At 35.5% G+C, this 17,662-nt stretch overlaps 1 protein-coding gene across 6 annotated transcripts in view; it reads left to right on the top strand.

The window, feature by feature from the left end:
• Positions 1-17,662, top strand: part of LOC136026415 (coiled-coil domain-containing protein CG32809-like) — a 330,704-nt gene that overhangs the window by 67,267 nt on the left and 245,775 nt on the right. For all 6 annotated transcript variants that reach the window (XR_010617288.1, XM_065702997.1, XM_065703006.1 and 3 more), the window contains exon 3: positions 17,091-17,325. Coding sequence is in view for 5 of the 6 variants with exons in the window: in XM_065702997.1 (XP_065559069.1) it covers positions 17,091-17,325 (235 nt within the window). In the remaining variant the exon portion in view is untranslated. The remainder of the gene's footprint in view (positions 1-17,090; positions 17,326-17,662) is intronic.

Here is a 17,662-nt window from a genome sequence, read left to right as displayed (position 1 = left end):
TGGCGCGAAGCGCCACCCCAACAAGTAGTATATATTAACAATAACAATATAAGCACTCATTAGGCACGTACGCAAGAATTGTTTTTCGGGGGGGGGGGCCAAAACCTTCGAAATAGCAGATATAAAGTATCCCTTTTTTTAATTTAGTAATGCAAAAAGCACGTATATCGGAAAATACAGATTAACTTTAATCTGTAGTATTGTAGCGGATGGGGGGAAGAAAGCCTCAAAAGTACGTTTTAGGCTCATCTTATGTTCGTAGCGATTTAGAACCAGTGATTAATCTATTATATCCCACTGAAAGGGAAATTTCAGGGTTAAAAGTGCAATAAGGGTGCTGTGAGGGGTAGTTTTTCTATTGCAAAAACGCATATTTAATGAAGAATGATAGTTTTCAAAATTGATCCATTAAAAGCTGTACTTTATCATGAAAAGGGGGAATAAACACCCTAATACCAAGGATAATTATATTTTGTTGTGGAAAGCAAACTCTCTTTACAAAAAAAATAACATTACAATTGCTAATTACTTCAAAGAGGGTAAAAAGTTACACATAAAATGGGTTAATAATTGGGCAGTGACTTGACCGGATAATTGCATCCTGCAAAATCCCCCCAAAAAAGGCTTCACACATGTATCTAGATTCTTAATAAATATCCTACTTTTGCCAGAAATCCCAAGAAACCATGGGGAAATTAAACATTTCACAAAATTTCGGGGGGGGGGGAGCGGGCCCGAAGCTCCTCCCCTGCGTACGTGCCAGACATATACATATATATATATATATATATATATATATATATATATATATATATATATATATATATATATATATATATATATATATATATATATATATATATATATATATATATATATATATATATATATATATATATATATATATATATATATATATATATGAGCAACGTGAAAACAGGCTTGCGGCTTCAAGAGATAATGCTAGATTAGGAACGTCCAATTTACGTCAACGAAGGCGTGTCGAGGAACTACCAGAGCAACGCGAAACCAGACTTACTGCTAAAAGAGAAAGTGGAAAAAGAAGGCGTATCGAGGAATCACCATAGCATCGTGAAAACAGGCCCAGGCTTGCGGTTCAAAGAGAAAGGGCCAGATTAGGAATGTGCAATTTACGTCATGAAGGCGTGTCGAGGAACTACCAGAGCAACGCGAAACCAGACTTGCTGCTGAAAGAGAAAGTAAAAAAAGAAGGCGTGTCGAGGAATCACAAGAGCAAGGTAAAAACAGGCTTGCGGCTTCAAGAGATAATGCTAGATTAGGAATGTGCAATTTACGCCAACGAAGGCGTGTCGAGGAACTACCAGAGCAACGCGAAACCAGACTTTCTGCTAAAAGAGAAAGTGAAAAAAGAAGGCGTGTCGAGGAATCACAAGAGCAACGTGAAAACAGGCTTGCGGCTTCAAGAGATAAAGCCAAAAGAAAGCGTGCCGAGGAATCACTGGAACTACGTCAGAATCTAAGCGTTTTTTATCAAACATCAGAAAATATAACTCACGTTTCCAAATGACGTCGTTTGGTGCCCAAATCGAAAATCAAGATCAATTTATGCCTACTTTCAAAGTAAAAGGGCAAATTTATCATAGAGCAGGGTCCCTTCTACCATTCTCAGGCGAGAATCATATAGTTTTACAATTGTACTTCATCAGTGATAGAAATTCTGAATTGAATATACGTTGCGAAATTTCTCCCAACGTTGAAAGGACAATCGTTTCCCAATTGCAACATCTTTTCCACGAAAATTATAATTTAGTGCGTCTGTTCAAAACAGCCATCGATTTGATGCCTACTCATCGATGCTACGATGCCCTACAATATCCTATCATTTTTTGGGATGGAGCCGACGGCTATCACTTTAATATTAAATTGATGAATCCAGCCACTAACAAAGAAATGAATAAGAAATACAATGCAATGCATTATTATTCCTATAGACTAATGATTTGGCAGGATGAAGACAATTATATTTTAAAATGCCGTCAATTGTTTCACCAATACGTCGTTGATATGTATGCAAAAATTGAATCGGAACGTTTGCTATATATCCGTCTGAATCAGACCAAGCTCCGCTCTGAACCATACATTCATTTGCAAGATGCAGTTGTAAATGACGGTAATACCACAAACGTTGGAAGATTAACGATTTTACCTTCGTCATATGCTGGCAGTCCCCGTCATATGCATGAATATGCTCAAGATGCTATTGCGTATGTTCGTCTCTATGGTCGTCCAGATTTATTTATTACATTTACATGTAATCAATCTTGGGACGAGATACAGCAGCTTTTACTTCAAGGACAATCGGCGGTTCATAGACATGACATTACGGCCCGTGTCTTCCGGCAAAAGTTGAAATCACTGATAAACTACATAGTAAAACTTGAAGTGTTTGGGTCAGTGCGATGCTGGATGTACTCAGTGGAATGGCAAAAACGAGGTTTGCCAAACGCACATATACTAATCTGGCTACATAATAAAATTACTTCAAACGAAATTGATGATGTGATTTCCGCTGAAATACCTGATGAAAATGTCGATAAAGGGTTATATGATATTGTTGTAAGAAATATGATACATGGACCTTGCGGTGCACTGAACGAAAATTCACCATGCATGGCCAAAGGAAGGTGCACGAAGCAATATCCTCGACTTTTAGTATTTGATATATAATTTAGGCGGGGACTGCTATTTGATATATATATATATATATATATATATATATATATATATATATATATATATATATATATATATATATATATATATATATGTATATATTTATATATATTTATATATGCTGTGAATAGCCAGTCAGCCAAATACTTTTCCGGATCATATTGTTAAAAATCAAATTCCTTGGGAATAACATCATGATATATTTTGTTGGAATATCCGCTTTGTGAGTTAAAGGCTGTGGTCTTGTGTTTCACTAATTCCATTTTCATACTGCCTTGTCACGATCAAAAAAGAATTCATAAAGAAGCTTCCTCGGCTGTTGCCAATGTAGGTTCTTCAGTCATGTTACAATTAAACATTTTTCCGTGAACGAATGTCTTAAATACCTTTAATGACGTCATCGTTATAACAAACATGACGACAAGTAACTTCATGACGACATGACATGATGACATGAGGTCACTCGACAGACACACAGACAACTTATTTTTATATAGACATATCTATATATATAAAAATAAGTTGTCTGTCTGTGTGTCTGTCTGTCAGGTGACGTCATGTTTCTGTGTCGACTGACGTCATGAAGTTAGTTGTCGTCATTTTTGCTATGACGGTGACGTTATTAAAGATATTTAAGACATATATGTCTTATGATGAACATGACTGATGAACTTACAATGGCAAAAGCCGATGAAGATGCTCAAAGAGTCTATGCCAAAAAACTTGCTGCTGATAGAGAAAGTCAGAAAAGAAAGCGTGCCGAGGAATCAAAAGAACAGCAAGGAAACAGGCTTGAGGCTTTCGCAATATCCTCGACTTTTAGTATCAAACACAATTACTGGCAATGATGGTTACCCACAATATAGAAGAAGATCTACTGAAGATGGCGGTAAAACAGCAATAATAAAGAAGCGTAACGGTACCACCATCGAAGTAGATAACCAGTGGGTTGTTCCATATTCCCCATTATTATCAAAAATATTTAATGCACACATAAACGTTGAATACTGTAACTCCGTAAAGGCAATCAAATACATATGTAAATACGTCAACAAAGGCAGTGACATGGCAGTTTTTGGCTTGCAGCCCGAAATCAAAGATTTCGACGAAATCGTACAATATCAGGCTGGAAGATACATAAGCAGTAATGAAGCTGTTTGGCGAAATCTTTCATTTCCGATACATGAACGTAGTCCAGCTGTTGTTCACTTAGCGGTACATTTACAGAATGGTCAACGTGTTTATTTCACGGAAACCAACGTGCAACTAAGAGCCCTGAATCCACCGGATACAACATTAACAGCTTTTTTTTCGCTTTGCAAAAATGACTCTTTTGCAAAAAAACTGCTGTATACTGAAGTGCCTTCGTATTACACGTGGAATACTAAAAATAAAGTATTTGAACGTCGAAAACAGGGTAAGTCAGTCGACGGCCAACCTACCATCTTCAAAGATATCACGATAGGAAGACTCTACACCGTTCACCCCAATCAACATGAATGCTTCTTTCTACGCCTGCTTTTGGTGAATGTACCCGGTCCGACATCCTTTGAGTATTTGAGAACTGTAAACGGTACTATACATGACACTTACCGTATTGCATGCCAAGCTCTGAATTTATTGGAGAATGACCAACACTGGGATAACTGCATCAATGACGCGTGCGAAACGTCAACCCCAAGTCAAATTCGTTTATTGTTTGGCATCATTTTAACAACTTGCTCTCCATCAGCTCCTACAGAGTTATGGGAAAAATATAAGTCAAAAATGTCCGAAGATATACTCCATCGAAAACAGTTAGAGACGTCAGATATGAGTTTTGATTTTACATCAGAAATTTATAACTACACTTTAGTTATTATAGAAGATTTGTGCGTACGTATGGCAAACAAACCTCTTCAGGATTTGGGAATACCTTCACCTAACCGTATCGCTGCTGTTTCGACATGTGTAGAATTGGATCGTGAACAAAGTTACACTACGAGTGATCTATTGTCGTATGTACAAAATAACATTTCCAAGTTAACGTCGGAACAAAAAGACATTTATGATACGATAATGCATTGTGTCGATAATAACCTAGATCAACTCCTGCAGACGAAATGAATGCTTGCCTGAAAAATTCTAATTTATGGGCACACGTAAAAATATTAAAATTAACTACAAATATGCGTGTCCGATTGCAAAACGATGACTCTGGTCAAACATTTTCAGATCAATTGCTGGCAATTGGAAACGGAAAGCTCCCTGTAGACTCAATTTCAGGACGTATACAACTACCTGCTGATTTCTGTAATTTAGTGACGTCCAAAAATGAATTGATTGAAAAAGTGTTTCCAACTATTCTAAAAAATTATAAAAATAATAAATGGCTAAGTGAAAGAGCGATTCTTGCACCCAAAAATATAGACGTCCACGAAATCAACAATATTGTTTTGACCAGGATTCGAGACCAGGCAGTCCTTTACAAGTCCGTCGACACAGTTTTGGAACCAAATGAAGCGGTTAATTATCCATCTGAATTTTTAAATTCCATAGATCTTTCAGGGTTTCCACCACACGTGCTACAACTAAAAATAGGCGTACCAATAATACTTTTAAGAAATATCAACCCACCAAAGCTTTGCAATAGCACGCGACGTGCCGTAAAAAAAACAATGGAAAACCTAATAGAGGCCACAATCTTGACAGGGCCTTTTGAAGGTGAGGCTGTTCTTATTCCTCGCATTCCCATGATTCCAACGGATCTGCCTTTTCAATTTAAAAGATTGCAATTCCCAATTCGATTAGCATTTGCAATCACCATTAACAAAGCTCAAGGTCAATCATTAGAAAAATGTGGTATAGATCTTAATACTGATTGTTTTTCCCATGGACAATTGTACGTTGCATGTTCGAGGGTCGGTAAACCTGACAATCTATTTATATGCAGCGACAATTGGACAGCGAAGAATGTTGTATATTCGCAAGTTTTACGCAGTTAATTTGTATTGTATCTATCTATCTATCTATCTATATAAAAACGAGTTGTGTGTATGCATGTTTGTTTGTTTGTAAAAAGAGCGTTTGCATATGACGTCATTATTAGTACATACGGCTTTGTATATGCACAGACAATGGAAAAGCCAAGAATGTTGTATATTCGCAATTTGTACGTAGTTTAACTCCTGCAGACGAAATGAATGCTTGCCTGAAAAATTCTAATTTATGGGCACACGTAAAAATATTAAAATTAACTACAAATGTGCGTGTCCGATTGCAAAACGATGACTCTGGTCAAACATTTTCAGATCAATTGCTGGCAATTGGAAACGGAAAGCTCCCAGTAGACTCAATTTCAGGACGTATACAACTACCTGCTGATTTCTTTAATTTAGTGACGTCCAAAAATGAATTGATTGAAAAAGTATTTCCGAATATTCTAAAAAATTATAAAAATAATAAATGGCTAAGTGAAAGAGCGATTCTCGCACCCAAAAATATAGACGTCCACGAAATAGACAATATTGTTTTGACCAAGATTAGAGACCAGGCAGTCCTTTACAAGTCCCAATAACCACTTCCCAATAACCATTACTATATGTAAACAATGGTCAAAGTGTGTAACTTGCAGCCCCTCCCCCAGGGATTGCGGGGGAGTAAATCATCCCCAAAGATATAGTTATTATGGTTTTCGACTATGCTGAACATAATGGCGATCTCAAAATTTTGATCCGTTGACTTTGGGAAAAAAATGAGCGTGTGAGGGGGCCTAGATGCCCTCCAATTTTTTTGGTCACTTAAAAAGGGCACTAGAACTTTTAATTTCCGTTAGAATGAGCCATCTTGCGAAATTCTAGGACCACTTGGTCGATACGATGACCCCTGGGGAAAAGAAAAAAAAAAAAAAAACAAATAAACACGCACCCGTGATTTGTCTTCTGGCAAAAAATACAAAATTCCACATTTTTGTAGATAGGAGCTTGAAACTTCTACAGTATGGTTCTCTGATATGCTGAATCTGATGGTGTCATTTTCGTTAAGATCCTATGACTTTTAGGGGGTGTTTGCCCCTATTTTCCTAAATAAGGCAAATTTTCTCAGGCTCGTAACTTTTGATGGGTAAGACTAAACTTGATGAAACTTATATACTTAAAATCAGCATTAAAATGCGATTCTTTTGATGTAGCTATTGATATAAAAATTCAATTTTTTAGAGTTTTGGTTACTATTGAGCCGGGTCGCTCCTTACTACAGTTCGTTACAACGAACTGTTTGATATCCTCTTGTTGAGAATTTTTTTCCTGCAATCGCACATATTAGATAAAATTTAATGAAACTAAAAACATAAAAAGCACTTAGCCAAACAAAGTCTTTATAGTGAAGATAAGTTAATTTTATTTTTAGTTCCATCCATAATTTTTTGATGTGTTTATCTTAATTAAAACTTCAAAGTTACTGTTCAAAGACTTTGGCTCTCAGGCTCTTCCATCTCATGGAATAAGGTGTAAAGTCTACTATTTTTTTATTCCGAAAAGCAGTCAGATATCCAGTAGAAATTTCCATTTTGCATCCTTTTGGAAAGCCTGGAATTCTTTGAGAAAACTTTGGGAATTCTTTTACTTATTGTTTGTTCTTATCAAAAGAACATTCTTGTGTTTGTACACTTGGTCAATATGAGAAAAGTTTAGGTCGATAGTAAGGGAGAATCAGATGAGAAAAGAACATAACAATTTTTGCAGCACAACCTTAAGACGTCAGATATTAAATAAAATGCACTAAAGTTTCAAATGAACGTTCTAATTGCAAAATCAAGCAAATCCATAATAATTAAAAAAGAGGATAAGTGAATAGATCCGACTTTTACAGAAGAGAAAATAATCATTTTCATGATACTATTTCGATTGGCTTCTTAGTCAAACAGTTTGTGGTAACGAACCTGTAGTAAGGAGAAACCCGGCTCAATAGCAAGCGAAACTCTAAAAAGCGGTTAAAAAAGATTTTGATACCAATAGACATGTTAAAAGAATTTACTTTTTATGCTTATTTCAAATAAATAAATTTCAATAAGATTAGTCTTACCCACCAAAGGTTAAGATCTTGAGGAAATTTTCCTGATTTTCGAAAAAAAGAGGGAAACATCCCCTAAAAGTCAAGTGATCTTAATGAAAATCACACCACCAGAATCAACGTATCAGACAACCCTACTGTAGAAGTTTCAAGCTCCTATCTACAAAAATGTGGAATTTTGTATTTTTTCCCAGAAGACAGATCACGGATGCGTGTTTATTTGTTTTTTTTTTGTTTGTTTTTTTCCTAGGGATGTCCTTTTTAAGAGAACAAAAAATTTGGAGGGCACATAGGCCTTCTCCTACGCTCATTTTATTCTCAAATCGCCGGAACAAAAGTTTGAGATAGTCATTTTGTTCAGCATAGTCGAGAAACATAATAATCACGTCTTTCGGAACGACTGAATCCCCCACAGTCCCTGAGAGAGTCGCAAGTTACAAACTTTGACCATTGTTTACATATAGTAATGGTTATTTAGAAGTGTACAGATGTTTTCAGGGGAACTTTTTCACGTTGAGAGGGGGGGCCCTCCTCATGAGGGAGGAAAGTTTCTATGAAGAAGCCTCAGGATTTTTTAGTATTATTTAAAAAAAAATTGAGAAAATACATAAGAAAAAAGTTTTTTCAGTTGGAAGTAAGGAGCAGCATTACAACCTAAAACGAACAGAAATTATTACGTATATAAGGGGGTTTGTCTCCTCCATATACCTCACTCTTTGCGCTAAAGTATTTTTTAGTAGTTTCAACTATTTATTTTACGGCCTTTGTGATTCAGGGGCCATTCTATGTAATAAAAATATAAAAATATAGAAGTTCGCTACGTAAGTTAATCCGTAAGTTAGGTATATGTATTACTAATAAAAACGTTAGTAAAAAAATAAAAAGTTCTAGTTGCCTTTTTAAATAAACATAAATTGGAGTGCGGCGAGGCCTCCTCCATCACCCCCTTTTTTTTAATCAGAATCGTGTGATCAAAACTATGAGAAAGCCATTTAGCCAAAAAAATTAATATGTAAATTTTGTTTTAATTATTAATGTGCAGTGAGCCAAAATCAAAACATGCATTAATTATAAAAAAGGCTCAGAAATTAAACAAAACAAGTTTTTTTTAAACTGCAAGTAAGGAGCGACTTTGAACTAAAAACGAACAGAAAATTTCCGTATAAGAAAGGGATTGTCCCCTCCTCAACGCCTCGCTCTTGACGCTAAAGTTTTTTATTGTTTTAAAAATTAGGATTGTGAGAAAGAGTCAAACTTTAGCGTAATGAGCGAGGCGTTGAGGAGGGGACAGCCCCTTTGCCATACGGAATAATTTCTGTTCGTTTTAAGTTTTAATGTCGCTCCTTACTTGCAGTTAAAATAACTTATTTTTTTATTTAATTAATACAGGGGCTAAACAGTTTAGATGTATTTTTTTTCTCCTGACGAGGAGCCATACCCTGGTACATATTTCTGTAGAGGTTTATCCGTTGCCATTGAGTCAGAGGCAGAGAAGTCTTTTGTGTTTCAGTCACGGCTTGTCCTCTTCCCTCAACATTTGTTAAATGACTAAGTCTCTACAAATATTCCAATAAGAACATTTCATTGCGAATCATTTCTCAGCATAACAATGAAACCAATTACTTATCATTGAAAAAAAAAGTAATATCTTTGAAAAATTTATACAAGTCAGGAAGGCCGTATCTAGGATTTTTTTTCGGGGGGGGGGACTTTAAAATGCATTGAAAATATGTTTTCATGCATTTTTTATTACAATTTCACAAGTCAGACAAATATTTTGGAAGGGGGTCAAATCCTCTAATCCTACCCCTGAATGCGGCCTTGCAAGTCAGGCGCCTATTGAATGAAAGCTATCATGTAAGGAGACATAAGAGAACGGTCCTAATGGAGGACACTTGTCCTCTCTGTAGAGAGAATAAATGAATGAAACAAACTGTCGGTGTCAAAGGTGTGTCAGTTTTACAAATTATCAGTTATATCAAACATAGCTTATTAAATTAACAGTCACAAATTATGGCCCGTTTGTATGTACATTCACAAAAAGACATTTAAAGTGACTTGATAATGATCCTGTTACTGAGGTACAATCGAATAATAGCTAGCTTTGTAGAGGGAATGTTTTGCCCAGAAAATTTGACAAATTATTCCGATAAAAAATCTGTACGAAATCCTAGTGGTCAATTCATTTTTCAAAATCTCAGTATTTTCAAAATCTCACTAGCTCTTATATGTAGCAGCATTAAATAGGATATAAGTGGATATAAAGAAACGAAAATTGAAGTAACAAAAATACTAAATTGAATTGAAGTGGATGATTCCTCCTCTCTTCCTGCAAGGACTCAGGAGGCTTCTTATACTATGATCACTATACCACTTGGTTCATATAAGATTTATCCGATTAATATCCTTTAAAAACTTGCATATCAACTTAAGTCCATCAGCACAGTCACAGCCTGCTCCGCTTAGTATATCACTTTTCTGTCGAATTCTGTTTTCCCTAATAAATTGTCTAATATCCTTCCTCCTGTCTTCTGTTCCTTCACAATCGAATAAAAGATGTTCTGCGGTTTCCTCATTTCCACAAAATGTACATCTCGGATCTTCATTATAAAAACGGGCCCTATATGACTGAGTTCCTGCATGACCTGACCTTAGTCTAAATATCACCCTGGCTTCAGATTTACATAGCGCTCCATATATTTTCTTTTCAAATCGCCTTTCTTTCTTTTGTATAATTAATTTATTTGTTGAGAACGCACGAGTGTCCTCGAGTGTCCTTATTTTCAATTTCTTTATCACTTCTCCAATTTGATTAATCATCCTGGGTGTAACACTTGCAAGTGGTTGCCCGTCTTCTATGGATGCTTGTTTTGCTGCAGTGTCAGCCATTTCATTTCCACTAATGTTCGCATGTCCAGGTACCCAATCCAATGTGATGGTTACTCCTTTTTTCAGTAGTTTCTGTAATTCTTCATGGCAATAAATCACTTCAGGAGCTACTTTATTTTCTACATAAATATTCTTTATTGCCTCCAAACCACTCTTTGAATCCGAGCAAATTCTATAATTTTCACCTGCAGATGCAGAATTTATTAAATATCTCACTGCTTTGGCTATTGCAACTACTTCTGCTTGAAACACTGTAGTTATGTCACTTAATTTGATCAATTTGACTATATTTTTGGAGGGGATTACAAAAGCAGCCCCCACTTTATTGTTCACTTTGGATGCATCTGTGAAGATATCTACAGTGTCAAGATATTGCATCTCTTTTGTCATCTTGAATGATTGATCACAGTCTAGATTATCCCACATTTCAAATTCAGTATTGCACTGGTATGGAATGGATTCCCACTGAGGGGTTATGATCATATTGGGCACTCTCAACATTGATGTCAACTGACAATCCATTTGAAAATCTTCCATTATCTCCTTTGCCCTCACAATACCGAAATGTTTTTTCCATGAACACCACAATCTTCCCTCTTTTAGCATTCTTGATTTAATTGGGTTTGACTGGTCAGCTATCCATGTCTTCTGCAAAAACTTTAATGTTGCTATGTCTCTCCTGCTGCCTAGCTTTTCAATTCCACTCTCTGATTCGAGAAAGCTCCGTGGAGTTGTCTTTCTTGCTCCAAAAGCTGTCCTTAAAGCGCTGTATTGAATAGTTTCCAGCTCCTCTAACAACGACTTTGACGCTGCCACATAAATTATTCCTCCGTATTCCAATTTTGCTCTTATGTATTTTATATAAAATTCCATCAAAAAGTTGGGTTTTGGGCCAAAATTTGCTCCACTTAACATTTTCATAATATTTAATCTTTTGGCACCTGCTCTCTTTAACTGTCTTATATGAGTTTTAAAAGTCAGATTTCTATCAATTGTAATTCCAAGCCCTTTTAATTCATTCATGATTTCAATTTGCTCCCCATTTAGAAAAAGGAGAGGTGTCGAATGCTTTTTCCTTCGCGTGATTACCATTGCTTTTGTTTTATGGACCGAAAACTGCACACAATTTACCTTGGCCAACATTTCCACTAATTTTATTTTCTCCTGGGCCACCCTTTGCCCCTCCTCAATACTATCACACACTATCCACATTCCATTATCATCAGCGAAAATTGCAGCTCTATCCTCCCCTGTATCCAGTGGTATATCAAATTCACTTATGTTGTAGTAATCAGGCCCCAATGAGGAGCCTTGTGGAACACCGCGTTTTCTGAGTACCTTTCTTTCCGAGTATGCTTTGCCCACTTTTACTGTCACTTCTCGTTCTTGTAGATAATCATAAGAAAATCGTAGTAAACGTCCTCTAACATTTGCTGCAATCACTCCTTCTAATATATGTCGATGAACCATACTATCAAAAGCACTACTCACATCGAAAAAAACTGCTAAACAGATTTTCTTATTTTCCAAACAATATACTGCGTCATTTACAAACATTTGTAACACTTCTGTAGTAGATCTGTTCTTTCTAAAGCCACATTGAACATCTTTCAAAGTGTTAATTTTTTACACTTTCCATGTAAGCCTCTCCTTAACCATTCTTTCATAGACTTTTCCTAAGACAGGTAGTAGAGTAATCATCCTTAAGTTTTCAATTTTTGAATTATCTTTGCCTTGTTTAGGAATGATAGTCACTACCCCATCCTTCCATTTTTTCGGAAATTTTCCATCTTCCCAGGCCTTGTTAATGATTTCTAACAATGTCTTTATCCATTTGTCACTTAAATGTTTGATATACTGTGGGTAAATCATATCTAAGCCTGATGCTGTTAATGGTAACTTTCGAATCACTTTGTTTATCTCCTCTACTGTAAAATGTCTATTATAATCTATATCATTTTCTATTTTAGAGAGTCTCATTACCTTAGCAAATGTAAGTTGTTCCTAATCATTAAATTCGTCTGGTCTTCCAATCACTGACTCTACAAAATCTAATGCTTTATTCGATTTCTCTTGTTCATCCACTATCTCCTCTCCATTAACAATCAAGGGTGGGTTACCATTATCTTCTTTATTCCCTGAAATCAGTTTTTTCACCGTTTTAAAAACTCTACTTACAGGTTGTCTAAAATCTAACTTTTCCAGAAATTCTCGATACGAATTTTTCTTTGCTTCTAATGTTTGGCGCCTAAAGGCTGCATATCGTCTTTGACACATTAGAAAGTTTTCAAAGTTTTGGAGCTTCCTGTACCTTCTTCTTGCTTCTAATAACTCTTTCTTTGCAATTGTACATTCATTGTTCCACCAAACACTCAGTTTGCGGTGACTAGGAGCTCTTTCACTTTTTGGAGCCAGTTCTTGTACTATTTCTAGGAGTGAATTTTGAAATGTCTCTATTTTCCCATTGACATCTTCATAACAGTTCATTCGTGACTGAACGTCTGTCTCTTGTAATTTATTCTTAAAAGCTTCCCAATTAATCTTCTTTAAATTAACTTTATTAGGTTCTTCATAATTTGCGTATATATTATTATCTTGAGAAATCTTTACCAAAATGGGAAAATGATCACTATATAGGGTAGATTCCTTATCACTTGTTATTGATACTTTTGATGCTAGTGAGGCTGACCCTATGGTCAAGTCTATGGTCACTGATCTTCCTGTTCTGCTATTGATTCTAGTTGGTAAATCCTTTGGGGTAAGCAGGCAAATATCAGAGTTTTTCATTAAAAATTCAAAGATTGTTTTTCCATTTCTATTATCATTTCCACATCCACACCAAAGACCGTTGTGCGCATTTAAATCTCCTATAACCAATAGTTTCTCCCCTCCAGGCACTGTATCTATAATTTTTTCTAGACCACAATCACTTAAGAGTAGGTTACCTTCTGGTATATAAATATTGAATATATTCAGCTTTACTTTATTTTTAAGATATAGTTTACATCCAACAACTTCCATTTGGTAATCCTCCTGCATTGGCAAATAAATTGGGGTATAATTGATTTCCTTATTAATTCCAATAATCACTCCACCTCTCTCTTTATTTCATCTATCTAATCTCACTATTTTATAATCTCTGAATGATGGATTTATATATGGTTTCAGATAAGTCTCTTGAATGCAAAAAACGTCTATATTATTTTTAATGCAATAGTCTAGCACTAGATCCTTATTCACTTTAACCAATGATCCTGCATTCCAAGACATAATTGTTATGTTCGATTTAACAGTCATTTATTTATGCACTGATTCAAAATATGGCTGCTATTCATTTGCATGATTCCCAAACTTTCAATAAAACTACAGAGTTTATCGACTTTTTCTCTGATAGGCAGGTTCTCTATGCTTAAAATTTCTGGTGACAACACTAGACCAATCACAATCGAATTTATAGTATTACTCACTATTCTTTGCTGCATCTGACTATTTTCATTATCCATAAAAGGCACGTTGATTTTTGCTTGTTCTTTATTTGCCTGTTTGTTAGTCACTTCAGCATATGACCTATAAACTATTTCCGCTCTTCTAAAACTCATTTGATGTCTTACAAAAATACTAAAATTAAAATACTTTTTGCTTTTTGAATCCATCTCAGGTATGCTCGAAAACAATGATATTCTAATTTTTTGGGGGGTTGTTTCAAAATAATAAAGTTTTTAGGGCAGCACTTCGTTTTTGTAAATGCTGTCAAGTTTAACCACGAATTTAAATAAACAAAGACATTTAGTAGATTGACAACACCTTTCGTCCGCAAGAACCAACACATTAGCAGTGTTTTGATTCCAAAAGACAATTACATCTACGAAGGAAAACTAAACCTTCTTAAGATGCTTGGTGCCGTATGTTTTTTTCTTACTTTTTGTCAATTTTTATCCACATTTTTTTTGTTTTAACTTGGCATGCACTACTATTAAAAAATGTAGAGTTCAGTGCGGAGGTTTTTTCATTAAGATTAAAAAAATAAAAAGTTATCCCACTTTAAATTATGGAGTATCATTAAAACTTAAGACAGACAGAAATTATTCCGTATATGACGAGGCTCCCCCTTCTTCAACCCTAGCTCTTTACGCTAAAGCTTGAATTTTTGTCCGAAGGGATAGCCCCCTCTTAAATATGGAATACTTGCTGCTAGTCTTAAGTTTTAATGTTGATCTTTAATTTCAGCTGAAAAACCTTTTTTCCTGTTTGGAAAAAATAATTCCTGTAGTTTTTGAGTTTGAATATTGTTCCTTGCTGTCAATTAAAAAACTTTGTTTTTGGTTTAATTTCTGATTTTCTTCAAATAATGCCGGTAAATCTAGCTCTCCCTCCATGAAAAATTCCCTCCCTTTCACGGGAAACCCCTCCGTGAAAATTTCCTTCCACAGAAAATACACCGCCCTTTTAAAATTCCTTCAGGGCAGTTCCATCCTCGCTGAAAATCTTCTCCTCCGTGAAACGCATCGTCCGCGTTTCTTGCGGACGATTCAGCCTGAAAATTTCTCTTTAGCATACGTTCATTTGAAAAAGACTTCAATTTCTAATCTTATTCGTGATCATTCCGGAAATCCCCTCTTCCGTGGAAATGTTTTTCAGAAATCCAAACACGCTGAAACTAGCCCTTAGATAATTCCTCCAGAACATCTCCAAATACAAAATTGAGTTGGCAAAGAGAAACTAAGACAAATAAAAAAAAAATCGTATAGGAATTCTGTCAAATCCCCCCAGTATGAAATTATCCCTGGAAAGTTCACATAGATAAATTCCCCTTCCCACGGGAAATTGTACCTGTTGAAGTCCTCCCTCCCCGCAGAAAATTCAACCCCTCCCCCCTGAAAAATGTTTGTGTACTTACCTATAGCAAACGCTGTATATAAATAAAGAAGAAATTTCATGACTTACAGACCTTTTCCCGGCAGCCTTGGGGGGTAATTATATCCGTAATGGCACAGTTACTGGGCTTTTCAACTATGGTAAACGTAATGGCTACCTCAAAATTTTGATCAGTCTAACATGAGGGAAAAAAGAGTAGGAGGGGGACTAGTTGCCCTTTAATATTTTTGGTCACCTAAAAGGACACTAGAACTTTTAGTTTCCATTTGAACGATTCCTTTTCCGATATTCTAGGACTATTGGTTCGGTGCAATCACTCCTGTAAAAAAAAACACACATCAGTGATCTTCAAGCAAAACTTCTGCAATAGGATTCTCGGTTGCGCTGAATCTGATGGTGTTATTTTTATTGATATTCCTTGACTTTTAGAGGTATTTACATACTTTTCGAAAATTAGGCAAACTTTCTCAGGCTCATAGCTTCTGATAGGTAACACTTAACTTAATAAACCTTATATATTGAGAAGTAGCATAATAAACCATTTTTTTTTATATGTCTATTGACATTAATTTTTTTCCTAATTATGGTTATTATTTAGCCACGTCACTCCTTATTTATAGTTCGTTATAACAAACTGTGAGATTCTCCTAAAAAATTTCCCCTGAATGCCTCCTTCTCACGGAAAATCTCCCAAACCCACAGAAAATTAGCCGAAGAAATGTCCAGATGTTTCCAATAAAAAATAGTATATATGAACAATATGAGCAAATTGCCGAATTTACAGCCCTTTCCCCAGGGACTATGTAGGGTCATGTTACACCAAAAACCTATTTATTAAACACAGTTCAACTATGCTGAATTAAATTACCATTTAAAAGTTTTTATTGGATGTCTTTGGATGAACAATAGGTGAGGGAGGGGGCTTGATGCCCTCCAATCTTTTTGATCACTTAAAAAGAGTAAAAGAACTTTTGATTTCCGCTTGAATTAGATCCCGCCCAATCTTCTAAAACAAGTGGTTCGATACAACCTCCTTTTGGGAAAAAAATAACAAGTAAATATGTATCCGTGATGTTTCTTCTGGCAAAAACACAAAATTAGACATTTTTGTAGACAGAAGCTTGAAACCTCTACAATGGGGTTCTCTAATATTCTTTATCTAATGGTGTGATTTTCATTAAGATCGCTTGAATTACTGGGGATGCTTCTCTCCTTTTTCGAACATCAGGCAAATTTTCCCAGGCCTCTAGTTTTTGTTGGGTAAAATTAAACGTAATGAAAAATATATATTTGGAATCAGCAGAAAAAGCCAATTGTTTGATGTATTTTTCTTTTGTTAAAATCCTATTTATTAGAGTTTCTGTTAGTAATGGGCCGAGTTGCTCCTTACTTGCAGTTCTTTACCACAACTGTTTGAAAAATTGAATGCTCTGGGTATTCGAATTTTAGACATTGAATTTTCACAATTTTCGGTACTTTAAGAACCTTTGGGCCGTCATTAAGAATATGTTTTCAATTCAGAACTACCTTAACCCTGTAAATTTATGTTTGTTAAATTTCAGAAATCTCAACAGATCCAGCAGCGTTATTTTGCGTCTGGACAGTTCGACAGTCTGAGAAGTCAGTCCCCGTGTGATTCATTGAATTCTTTGCCTTGTGATGAAGATCCTGGACTAGTGTCTGAGACAGAGAGTATAAATAGTGATATAGTAGCTAATAAGAGATTAGGCATAAAGCCAAGAGCTTCAGCACTCCCGGTTATCCGAACACCGTCGAAGACTATGGAAAAACCATTAGGTAATAACATTTTTCATTGATACTTAGTAACATCATTTCCCACCAAATTTCTTGATTTGCACCTTTTAGTTTGGAAGAAACGTCCGCAATTTCGTCGAGAAATTAGACATACATCGAGCTTTCAGAAAGTTTGTTTCGTTTCTCCCTTCATTTTAAAGCGTTAGAATATTCCGAGGGCAAGCAAACCTGTCCCAAAGGAGATATAGCATGCTCGTAACAAAAGCTATGAAAAGGCGATAAATTGACTGGAGAGAAAAAGGTTCTTTTAGTTTAAATTTAAGAAGAGGCAAGTTATATTATGTTTGGCTAAATTATAAGATTTCATGAGTTTTTCCTA

Source organism: Artemia franciscana, chromosome 1, assembly GCF_032884065.1.
Source record: "Artemia franciscana chromosome 1, ASM3288406v1, whole genome shotgun sequence".
Classification (NCBI taxonomy): Eukaryota; Metazoa; Arthropoda; class Branchiopoda; order Anostraca; family Artemiidae; genus Artemia; species Artemia franciscana.
Note: the sequence above shows the minus strand (reverse complement) of the source record. Positions and strands in the feature narration are given on the sequence as shown.